The sequence below is a fragment of the Capra hircus genome, chromosome 22, assembly GCF_001704415.2.
Source record: "Capra hircus breed San Clemente chromosome 22, ASM170441v1, whole genome shotgun sequence".
NCBI classification, from domain to species: domain Eukaryota; kingdom Metazoa; phylum Chordata; class Mammalia; order Artiodactyla; family Bovidae; genus Capra; species Capra hircus.
The window spans coordinates 55,370,842-55,382,944 of record NC_030829.1 but is presented as its reverse complement, the minus strand read 5'-3'; the positions used below and the strand labels follow the sequence as shown (position 1 = coordinate 55,382,944).

Below are 12,103 nucleotides of genomic sequence, written 5' to 3'. Positions count from 1 at the left end.
AGACTAAGTCACCCCCAGGCCTCCCAGGTCTGACCCCGGGGAAAGCAGAGACAGGAGAGCAGAAGTGAAGCAAGCTTCCCCAGATGATACGACTGACTGGCTAGTAGGTGGGCGGCCTTGGGATTCTCCGCTTGAGGACTATCACTTTTCTACTATATCTCATTCCACAGAGGCCAATTAATAAACGCTCTCCTTTGGGGAATGGAGAAAACGGAGCCTGGGGACGTCATGGGCCGCCCTCTGTATACAGAGCACACAAAGGGGCTTGGGAGTTCCTCTCCAACAGGAAGTCATTTGTCTGGGAGAGCCAGGAAGGGGGTTGGGGGGGCGGTGGTGCTGAGTCTGCACTGCACACAGCCCAGTGTTTCCATGGAAATGACAGTCTCCTGGTCAAAGCACGGCTGTATACATGGACTCACTCCACTTCAAAAAGGAAAAAAAAAGGGAAGAAATTTAAAGCCTCTAAATAGGGACCACACAACCCTGAATAATCGTGAAGTTCTTTCTCCACTGTCTTTTTTAGAAAGTAGCTAAAAATAAAGGCTTGACACTTGAAATAATGTAAGCAAGCAGTCACCCGCACGCACTGGGCCTTTCCCATATATGGCTGTGTTACCCTTCAGCCTTTGAAAAGGCCAAATGAAGAGATGGCCAACAACCAAAATAATCCTTCAGACGTTTGAAAACGAGGAGAAAGAAGTGGAAGAGTGGGTGACTGACAAACAATCGCCAGGCTCCATGGGGGTGAGTAACACTGAGAAGGATTAGTTGCCATAGTACTTGAAAAACACGGGCACGCATTTTGACACGGGACCCCTTCTATAAAGACTCTTTTTTGCCCTCTGGCCTCAGCACTGAGAAAACTACAACTGTGGTGATTTAACATCAAGGACTTCAAGACGGAAACTGGCGCGGGGCGTGACTGAAAATTTAATCAAGGCCCTTCTCAGCGGGAGATCTGCAAAGAAGGTGCGGGCACACCTCAAGGGCAGAGACAAGGAAGGTGACTGGGGAAGGGCGGCGAGGGTGGGCATTCATGTGAGCAGTGCCCAGCAGAGGTCGGCTCTGGAAGCTCGCTTCCTCGTCGTGGGGCTCACCGCAGGGTCTGCTGGGTCCTACTTGAGGGGTTTCTGCAGAAAAGGTTAACCCATTCGTGCCACACAAATGCCCTCCTGAATGAGGGAGGCTGGAAAAGTCGCATTTGCGTGGTGTTTCACGGTTTACAAAGCCTCATCATTTTAGACAATTCTGGACACGAGGTCCAGCACCTGGCACGGACACGGAGGCTCGGGGAGGTGAATGGCCTAACGTGAGACTGGGACGGGCGACTTGTGCAAGTGGCCCAGAGTGTGACTTGAAGTGAAGGGAGAAGACGCCTGAGAGTCCCTTAGACTGCAAGGGAGCAAACCAGTCAGTCCTAAAGAAAATCAACCCTGAATAGTCACTGGAAGGACTGACGCTGAAGCTCCAATACTTTGGCCACGTGATGCAAAGAGCTGGCTCACTGGAAAAGACCCTGATGTTGAGAAAGATGGAGGGCAGGAGAAGGGGGCAACAGGGGATGAGATGATTCGCTAGCATCACCAAATCAATGAATAAGAATCTGAGCAGACAGCTGGGGACAGCAGGGGGCAGAGGAGGTCAGTGTGCTGCAATCCATGGGGTCACAGAGAGTCAGACATGACTTAGTGACTGAACCCCACCTCCCCAACCTGCAGGCCAGGGCTGCTTCCACTCAAAAAGCCTCTGCCACAGCCCTGGTCAGAGAGCCACGCTGAGGTTTGGATTTCGGCATACCTACTGCCTCTGTCTTATGAAAGTGGACAGGTAACTTCCTGTCTTCTGATGCAGACCCTCAACCAGAAAACGACAGGGCAGGTGCGGGGAGGCAGAGAGAAAGGCGAGCGAGGTTGGCACGTGTCACCCTGCTCTCTGCGCCCATCTGGGGGTCTGTCCTCACGGCCCCAGACAGGACTGTCGGGCACGCACACTGCTGCCCTCGGAGACGGCCCTCCTGCCACAGAGTGAAACACACACGCGCACAGAGCTCAGAGCCATGACTTCCCGACCAGAAAACCCCCAGAGCGTGATCACAAACAACGGTGCAGGGGGAGCGCAAACTTAGCCTCTCACTCTCGTCCACTCTCCACGGGATGGGCCTTCCTTAGGGAGCCTCAGACTCTGTTTCTGAGAAGATGCCCCCTGTTTGGCGGCGCTGTGTACTTCTGATGGTCTCAGCGTGCATGCCTGAAAAGGCGGCTCTTTGGCTAAGGGGCAGCATCATTACTGAGGGCTGTGACACTCTAGGCGCGGTCGCCGAGGCCTTTCTATACCCCACTTTTCATCTCTGCCGCTACCAGCTGAGGTCGGAGTTCCGGCCCACATTTTACAGATAGGAAAACGAAGGCTCCGAGTTTGGTGACATGGCCAAGGGAGGCCACCTTAATAACTGCAGGGCTGGGACTGACGCTGCTCTCTAGTTGGCTCCAGAGCCCGTTCGCTCTCATTCTATTCCATCCGGGAGCCCTGAGTCAACACAAGAAATGCTAAATCAAGACTGGATACTACTGTTCGTCCAGGGTTTCTTCTCATCACCATTCTACAGCCCGGGATCCCCTCCCGGTGCCACTGAAATTCCAAGGAAGCAGGAGCGCCAGGAGGGTGGAAGAGAGGTGGGCTGGGAGGATGGCACGGTAAGGTGACCCCCAAATACTTCCCTGCTGCACCACCGGGAGGGGGCCTGGAGTTGCGACTTCATTTCCACTGACTCACCTGGTGAGGCACGAGGCCGAGGGATGTTGGTGGCTCGTTCATGCGGTCGTCACTGCTGCTGGCAATGGCGTAGCCCCTGAGAAAGGCAAACGGTGAGAGCTGCTCATTTCAGAGAAGTTTATGTTTAATTCCCGTGAAGATGATCGAGAGGAGGTCCGTGGAAGATTTATAAGGATAACCGAAACACCCTTTGCTAGGCAGCATAAGCCAGAGGAACAAAAAAACTAATTTTCCTGGGAGGAAGGTAGAAGAATAGTTTAAAAAAAAAAAAAAAAAAAGGCTTGTGTTTTGAAGTTAGAAAGACCAGAGCTTGTGGCCACAGGCTACTTGCCGATAAATATTAATTCTCGTTGTCTGAAAGAGTCTTGTAAAACACCACAGCACATTGCTGACATTTTGAAACAGAAACTGTTTCGACCTTAACTTCTTGAGGTGATGTACCTGCTACTGATGGAGGAAGGAGAAAGAAAAGTGAGGAATTAATGCGGCAGAACGGATTCGCTCCACCCCAAACCACAGGGCTGAGTCTCCTTACGTCACAGAAGACAAGCGACCCGGGCCCTGGTTCTAGCTCGTGACGACAACAAAGGTGGCTGAGTGGCTGGTGTGGGGCTGGTGTCAAGGACTTGCAGTCAGCTCTGAAAGATTTTATCCCAAACGCTTCCTGTCCGGGGGCCACAAGAGAACGCAGGTGCCAGGGAGATGACAAAGATGAGAGGAAGACAAAAAAGCTGCTTGTTTCCATTCAACTCAGAAGCAGGTATACTAGTTATGTATGCTACCGACACTACAGAGGCCGTCTTTCCAAGCACGCAGAAGAACTCTGACTCACACAGTAAGTGGAATGCGCATGTCGATTTCTAACAACTGGAAAAACAAACCTTTCAAAAATTCACTTCTTCCATGTCGGTATTACAAACAGCATATCTTAACAGAGTGCATAAAGACAGAGTTTGTGGCCAAACTGGGCTGAGCTAAATCCCAGCGTTACTGCTCACCAGCTATGCGAATTTCAGCAACATAGTTATCTTGGCTATGCCTCTGTTTCCCCATCAAAAATGGGACAAAAAAAAAGAAAGAAAGAAAGAAAGAAAATGGGACAGATAACAGTTCTTTCCTAATGTTTGCTATGAGGATTAAATGAACTACTATTTGTAATACTATTAGAATAAAGCATAACACAATGTAAATACCATGTCAGTGTTGAAAATATATCAGATAAATCACAGTGTATCTGTCACACAGACAGATGTAAATGTGTTTGGCTCCAGTCTGACTTCCATACAACCTTGACACCACTGCCTTTAACAGATACTGAGAAACTCTTAAATGGTTGATTTTCTTTTTCTTTCCTTTGTTGTCTTTCCTTTCCTTTTCTCCTTCCTTTTTTTTTTTTACATTCAGTTCAGTTCAGTTGCTCAGTCGTGTCTGACTCTTTGGACCCCATGAATCGCAGCACGCCAGGCCTCCCTGTCCATCACCAACTCCTGGAGTTCACCCAAACCCATGTCCACTGAGTTGGTGAGCCATCCAACCATCTTATCCTCTGTTGTCCCCTTCTCCTCCTGCCCTCAATCCCTCCCAGCATCAGAGTCTTTTCCAATGAGTGAACTCTTCACATGAAGTGGCCAAAGTACTGGAGTTTCAGCTTCAGCATCATTCCTTCCAAAGAAATCCCAGGGCTGATCTCCTTCAGAATGGACTGGTTGGATCTCCTTGCAGTCCAAGGGACTCTCAAGAGTCTTCTCCAACACCACAGTTCAAAAGCATTAATTCTTCGGCACTCAGGTTTCCTCATAGTCCAACTATCACATTCATACATGACCACAGGAAAAACCATAGCCTTCACTAGACAGACCTTTGTTGGCAAAGTAATGTCTCTGCTTTTGAATATACTATCTAGGTTGGTCATAACTTTTCTTCCAAGGAGTAAGCATCTTTTAATTTCATAGCTGCAGTCACCATCTGCAGTGATTTTGGAGCCCAAAAAAATAAAGTCTGACACTCTTTTTAAATTAATTTTTGTCTCACTTTTATTTGCTAGAGGAAAGATAAATTACTTCTGTTGTTTGTAAGTCATAAAGGAAGATATTCCTTGTTTGGAGAAGCAGGGTCTCTGGACCTCAGCTGTGCTGGTTTCTGCATCCACAATGCAGTGAGCTGCACACAGAGCCTACCACGAGGCCCAAGGCCGAGTCGGAACAAAACACGCCAGCCTACTCCTTTCCTTCCTCTCACAAGCAAGCCTAATACGGTAAGTGCTTAATAAATCAAAAAGCTGAACAATCTGAAAACCATTTTTATAACTGGTGTGGCCTTGGTAGACTCGGTGGTTAGGACCAGCCCTCCCATTGAGAAGACAGGGCAAAGCCAGACTAAGTATAAAGAAAACCTGTGTTTGAAAGCATCGGAGAGTTCCCAAGGTAGGGGAGAATTACAGAGCCAAGGTATGTGAGAGGAGGGAAGCCCACAGAGGTAACCTAGGCATTTGCAAGGGGAGGTTCACCCAGCAAGCGACTGCCAGTCTCCAAAAGCAGTGGCCACTGGATCAGAAGCTGAACAGTGATCCTGACTGACTCATGGGGCTGATAGTACAGTCTAGAGCTGAGGTCTGCCCATAGGGAGGAACCATGGAGAACATCCCAGGCTTCGAGTTGGGATCATGGCGGGGATACATCCTCAGACTAAGGGAGAGCCTGAAAACAGAAAAGCGCTAACTGGATGAGATGGTCTGAGACGGCAGTCCACCTGGCCCAGCAGTTTGCAAGGAGGAAATGGAAGTCACAACATCTGTGTAATTTTTCACACAACGGCCAGTACTCAGTCAAATAGCCAAGCAGATGCAAGAACTGAGGAAATTTCAATACTGATTGGATATGTGATAATATTAGGGAACTGCCTTTGTTTTTAAATGTAAAAACAGTGGAGATACATACCAAATAGATACATTTTTATCACTAAAGTAGTATGTCTTGGATTTGCTTTAAAGTAAGTCAGTGGAAGAAGAAAAAACAGGGACAGTAGTATAGATAAATGATGACCGGACATGTGTTGGTAATTACTGAAAATGGATGGTGCATACAAAGGAGTTTTTATATATACACAAATGGCTTGTGTGTATGTATACACATAACATAGATCTTTTTAATATATGTTTTATTTTTCCATAATAAAAAGGCTTTGTTTAAAAAAAAAAACAGGTATATGAGGAGATAAAAACAATAGACAAGAGGAGCACACTCATTAGAGATCTCACATTAATGGGCATAGCTGATAAAAATTAAAAGGAAAACATGATTAAGTGTTTTCAAAGAATAAAAAAAAAATCACAATTTCAGCAGAGAACAGAAAATGTGTAAAATAAGATCAAATTATTTCTAGAAATTCTAGAACTGAAACATATAATAATGAAATTTAAAACTCAGTGGATAGTTTAACAAATAGACATAGAAGAAGAGAGAATCAGTAAACTGGAAGATAAGCCAAAAAGCAAACAGCCAGACTGAAGCAAGGAAAGACATAATGATGGAAAACACAGAAAAGAGCATTATCGGATTCTAACATACAGCTGGGGACTCAAAAGGAAAGAATCAAAGCAGAGGCAGAAGCAAGGCTTTAGAAGACAATGGCGGAAAATTTTCCACCATGGGTGAGAAACATCAAGCTGTGGATTCAAGAGGCACTAGAAAGCACAATCAGAAAAAACACAGAAATAGGTATATAATAATAAATACAGAATTAGGTAAATATTTCCAAATCCTGAAAACCAAAGACAGTGAGAAAATCATAGAAGCAACTGAGGACAGGGGAAGGGGGAGAAAATCCAACTGTACCAAAGGAGAAGCAATGAAATCAACACCTTGCTCCTCAACAAGGATAACGGCAGCCAGAGACACAGGATTATGTTCTCAACATGCTAAAAGACAAGTTATGACCAGCCTACACAGCATATTCAAAAGCAGAGACATTACTTTGCCAACAAAGGTCCATCTAGTCAAGGCCATGGTTTTTCCAATGGTTATGTACGAACTGTGAAGAAAGCTGAGCACCGAAGAATTGATACTTTTGAACTGTGGTGTTGGAGAAGACTCTTGAGAGTCCCTTGGACTGCAAGGAGATCCAATCGGTCCATCCTAAAGGAGATCAGTCCTGAGCATTCATTGGATGGACTAATGTTGAAGCTGAAACTCCAATACTTTGGTCACCTGACACGAAGAATTAACTCACTGAAAAAAAAAACCCTGATGCTGGGAAAGATTGAGGGGAGGAGGAGAAGGGGATGACAGAGGATGAGATGGCTGGATGGCATCACCGACTCAATGGACATGAGTTTGAGTACAGTCCACGAGTTGGTGATGGACAGGGAGGCCTGGTGTGCTGCAGTCCATGGGGTCACAAAGAGTCGGACACGACTGAGTGACTGAACTGAACTGAACCAGTCTAGAATTCTGTACATGGCAAAAATACTTTTCAGCATAAAGATAAAACAAAGGCATTTTTAGACAAACAAAAATTAAAACATCTTTGTCACTGGCATTTCTTAAGGATATTCTCTCAGCAGAAGGAAAATGACCTAGGATGGAAGCTCAAGGACATAGAAAGAAAAGTTTAAAAATGGAAAATAATAGCAAAACTAAATGAATCCAACTATGTAACAATAACAGTATCTTCTAGTGTTTAAATATATACAGAATATAAACTCATTTTTAAATGAGTGTGTAGACACTGCTGGGTGCCTGCCCAATGTCCATTCTCCTTTCCTATCTTGTCATAGTTTCATTCAGAGACAATGTGCCCAGCTGAAGAGCCACATTTGTCTGTCTTCTTTGCAGTTATAAGGGCAAGGTCAAGTTATACACGAGTTTTAGAATCAATGCATAAGTCTTCCTGGAGAGCCATTTAAAGGGGGTCAGCCTCGGGGACGCCCCTGGAGGCCCAGTGGTTAAGACTCCACGCTTCCACTGCAGGAGGCACAGGCTCAATCCCTGGTTAGGAACTAAGATCCCACACGCTGCCGAACATGGCCAAAAAGGCGGGGTGGCGGCGGGGAGCCTCGGTTGAACACAGCTTGCATCCTTTGGTCATTCCCTTCCTCTTAACTGTGACACAGAAGCAGCCCTGAGGGCAGAGCACTCATCCTGTGGCCACAGCAGGACAAGCACAGGGAAGAAAGCCAAGAGTGGCCGAGTGCGCGGTAAAGAGACACAGTCTCCGATGGCACATGGGAAGCCGTCTTGGTGCTTGCTTCTGAGCTTCTTGCTGCATGAGAAAAATAAAGCCTCGCCTCCATCTGACTGAGTCACTGAAGTTGAAGCCAAATCCAACTTCTATCATACGTGGTTCATGTATTGCCTTTCAAATACTTAGAGCTAAGAAGATCAAAAATAATATATTAACAGAATGAAAGCAGAAGGTCCTAAAGCCCCTGTGAAAATTTTTATCCTTCCTTATCATCAATTACCAAACAACCCTAGGAGAGTTCAGTTCTACAAGGACGCAGAGACACAGCTCCAAAGATCACATGACAAGTTTACCAACTGAAAGGATCAAACCAGGTTTTTTTTTTAATCTTGTTTTTTGAGAGTGGAAAGGACAATACAATTCTCAGAAAAAAGTCAGACTGAGAAAAGGCCAAGGGAGATACAGAAGCTGTCTCTGTTTCAACAGCCATCTCTAAACGAGAAACTCACCCTTCTGGATGCTGCAGAACGGAGACCATCAGCTCCACTGCCAGGGCTCCGGCGATCGTGGCTAGTCCCGGGCGACTCACAGTGCACTGCTGGTCCAAGGTCCGGTCTCTGGTTGACTACGGAGAAACAGTCATGGACGTGAATGCAAAGTTCTGTTCCCCGCAAGGCGAGCTGTCAGGAGCATGCGACTCCTCCACCACGATAAAGCTCCATCACACAGCCAGATGCTCACTGTTGGCAGAGATCAGTCAGCCTCACATAATACCATGTCTTGTGAGTACCAAGAAAAACAAAATATACCTGTTAAGTAACGAAATGAGGTAATACTCTAAAAACCCTCGAGCGCCCTGTAGACACTGGTGAGTGGGGCACAGCTGTTTACAGTCGATGATGCCAAGCAAGGCTCACGAGGGATAATGCCACCGCCCCAAATGAGACGATTTTTCTCTTTGTTAAAAGACAATATTTTAAACAGTCTTAAAGGAAAGAGCTGGGTCTCTTTGCCCTAGTGGGCAAGATGGCTGTAGGAGATACTTGGAACAACAAAGAAATCTACTTACATCCCCTGGGGCCACCACATCGTTGCAGAAGTAGCAGCCAAGTTTGTAGCCAGGAATGTTGGCAAACAGCGATGAGCTCAGGAGGTCGGCAGACGCCATGGGGTAGCTGGGACACAAGTCCCCGGCTCCCTGATGCCTGGGCTTCTTCAGGCCGTGTCTCATGACAACGAAGGTGTCAAATCCCAAGGCAGCGTTGATGACCAGCTGTGAGTTCCAAGGAATAAAGACCGGCGTTAAGAGACACTTACATTTTAGGCCATGGCTAACTCCATATTGGGTCAACTTAAAAAATCTGTTTCGTAATATGTGTTTGTGCTCAACTGTAATTAGATTCTATAAGCTAATGTTGGTACTCGAGCCTGAATATTCATTGGAAGGACTGATGCTGAAGCTCCAATACTTGGGCCACCTGATGTGACGAGCCGACTCATCAGAAAAGACCCTGATGCTGGGAAAGATTGAGGGCAGGAGGTGAAGGGGGTGACAGAGGATGAGATGGTTGGATAGCACCACTGACTCAGTGGACACGAATCTGAGCAAACTCTGGCAGACAGTGATAGACAGGGGAGCCTGGCATCATGCAGTCCACGTGGTCACTAACAGTTAGACACAGCTTAGGAACTCAACAACGATGGGAGCAGCTACCCAGGACTGAGGGCTTACTAAGTGCGAAAGACTTGACAAGAGGTTAACATAGATTCCCTCTCTCTGTTTTATTTAAAACTCCCAGCAAAAATTTCTTATTTATAGAAGAAGATGCTGAAAGTCAGAAAGGTTATTTCTACAACTTGCCCAAGGTTGCTTGGCTGGTAAGAGGGAAGGTATATAAAACTAAGTCTCAAGAGTTCTCAAAGCCCTTCTTTGCAGCATTATGCTGTTGTTTGTCGTTTCTACAGAGAATTTTTTTCATAAGTCTCATATTTTTCACTTTATATAATTCACCCTTCACACAGGTTTTCAAGGAAAGCTTCTTTTCATTTATAATAACTTCTGTTAGTCATAAATTGACTCATTCTCCCAAATGTCCGTTTACATAGAACACTGAAAAAATCAAAGAAAACTACACCGGAGAAGAAGACAAAAAATCACTCAGAATCTCACAGCCCCAACATTTATAATAATAGTCCGAGGTGTTTATTATTTTCTCTCTTGCCCATCCCCCTCCTTTCCTTCTCCCTTTCTCTTGCCACCCCCATTCTTTGATAAACAGACATGGATATCTTCATATACATAAACATGACTGACGTAAGATATATATCTGTATCTTATTTAACTACGTAGTATTTTCCCTCATATTAAAATTCTTTGACACCATAACCGGGAGCGGTTACATCCTATTCTGTCCTGTGTGCGCACCCTGACTCACTGAACCATCCGTTCTTTCGGCCCTTTAAGCTGTCACTGGCCCGACCGGGGTGAATGAGCCGGAGTCTGCGTCCTGCGGGAGCTCACATTCCACTGTGAGCAGAGTGGCCCCGCCAGTGCACGGGGCTCACAGGGTAACATCTGGGTTGCATGATGGTGCGTGAGGCGGACAGTCTGTGGAGGAAGCCCTTGGCCTCGGGTCAGCAGGCCACACGAAGACCCGTCCGCTCCGGAGGTGGGGGTGGACTGGGGGGGCACTCTACCCTGGGAGATGGGGCCCATGCTCTACCTTTCTCTTGCTCGCAGCGATGACGGCAGGCAGCCACCGGCTCTCCCGGGTGTCCATCAACAGGAAGATGACGTCGTGGCCGTCGATGAGCTGCTCCAGCTGTTCCACGTCCCTGCGGGCCTGCTCCAGGGTGACGCTGGAGAAGTTCACGGGGTGCCCCGGCATGGGGATGCTCATGTTGAACCCTCTGGCATTCTGGGGACACACCCAGAGAGGGGGGGCTTCTGAGGCAAAGGGATGGGTGGGATCTCAGAGCCTGCAACTCCCCATCACCTTGAGCACGTGGGGTCACTTACAACCTGACATCTCCCCATCATGACCACACTGCCTCAGCCTTCTGCCAGCTGAGCTCTCCACCTTCTTCACCTCTGCGACCCAGACCACCTGTCCTGGCATCTCGGGTCCCTAAGGCTGGACAGGGCAGCAAAGACACACGGATCTAGCTCCAAAGTGGCAGGGGGTGGGAGGGAGGCACTTCCCCTGTGGACAAAACGAACCCTGGACAGAACTGTGAACCTTCGGCTCTTTCCTACAACCTGGGGCCAAGGAATGTCATCACAATGCCCTCGGCTTCCCCAAGGCCCTCGGTCCAGCCGGGCTGTCTCTCCACTTGTCCCCACATTGCCTTTCACTCTGCTTTTTAGTGTGGAACACCTCTAAACGGGATGTCACAACAGAAATAATTTAACAAATTCACCTAAGATTAGGATGGCTCAGAGTCTTGCCTTAATTTTCACAGGGGCTATATGCATTAAAAACAAACAAAACCCTCAAAACTGAAGAACTCTCCTTGCTGACTAACCAGAAAACTAGACTTAGGAATGTATAGACATTAGTCTGGTGGGGGTGCTGGGCGACAGCAGAGTGTTGTGCCGAAGCGAAGCTTCATTTCCTGTCCAAAAGCAGGAGCTCCCCAGTGACCCAGGTTCCCACGACTCAGGACTCTTCCTGGAGCCTTTAGAAGAGCTCCGTAACTTACCTTTCGTCCCCTGCTGGCTCCACAATGTGTTGGCAGATGAACTGTGAGTCACACATGCATGCCAGTGAAGCCAGGGACACTGACTTTCCCCAGAAAAGAAAGAGTTCTAGAATCACAAACTCCACCCCCAATCCCCTGCATAGCACCTGCCACAGGGAAGCGTGCGAAACACCAGCTTTTTTATTTGTCGAAACCCCTCACATACTGCAAAAATGGCTCAGGGGACACAGCAGTAGGTCCCTTTACAAAGTAAAATCTATTCTGTAAATGGATGTTATTTTCTTCGTTAAACCTAATATCTGGAATTCAAGAAAGGCACAGTAGTAATAACAGCAAAAATTTCAAAAAGAGTTGGGCAGGGGGGAAAAAAAGGTTGCAGGAAAAGATGCCAGGCAAAAAGGACTTCAGTAAGAAGGAAGGTTCAAAACAAGTCCATTTTAACAAGGAC

The 12,103-nt window shown here is 47.0% G+C and overlaps 1 protein-coding gene across 7 annotated transcripts in view; it reads right to left on the bottom strand.

The window, feature by feature from the left end:
- Positions 1-12,103, bottom strand: part of ATG7 (autophagy related 7) — a 269,786-nt gene that overhangs the window by 181,387 nt on the left and 76,296 nt on the right. For all 7 annotated transcript variants that reach the window (XM_018066978.1, XM_018066977.1, XM_018066973.1 and 4 more), the window contains 4 exons: positions 10,677-10,871; positions 9,023-9,226; positions 8,463-8,578; positions 2,773-2,848 (listed from right to left, as the gene is read on the bottom strand). In XM_018066978.1, the coding sequence (XP_017922467.1) occupies positions 2,773-2,848; positions 8,463-8,578; positions 9,023-9,226; positions 10,677-10,871 (591 nt within the window). The remainder of the gene's footprint in view (positions 1-2,772; positions 2,849-8,462; positions 8,579-9,022; positions 9,227-10,676; positions 10,872-12,103) is intronic.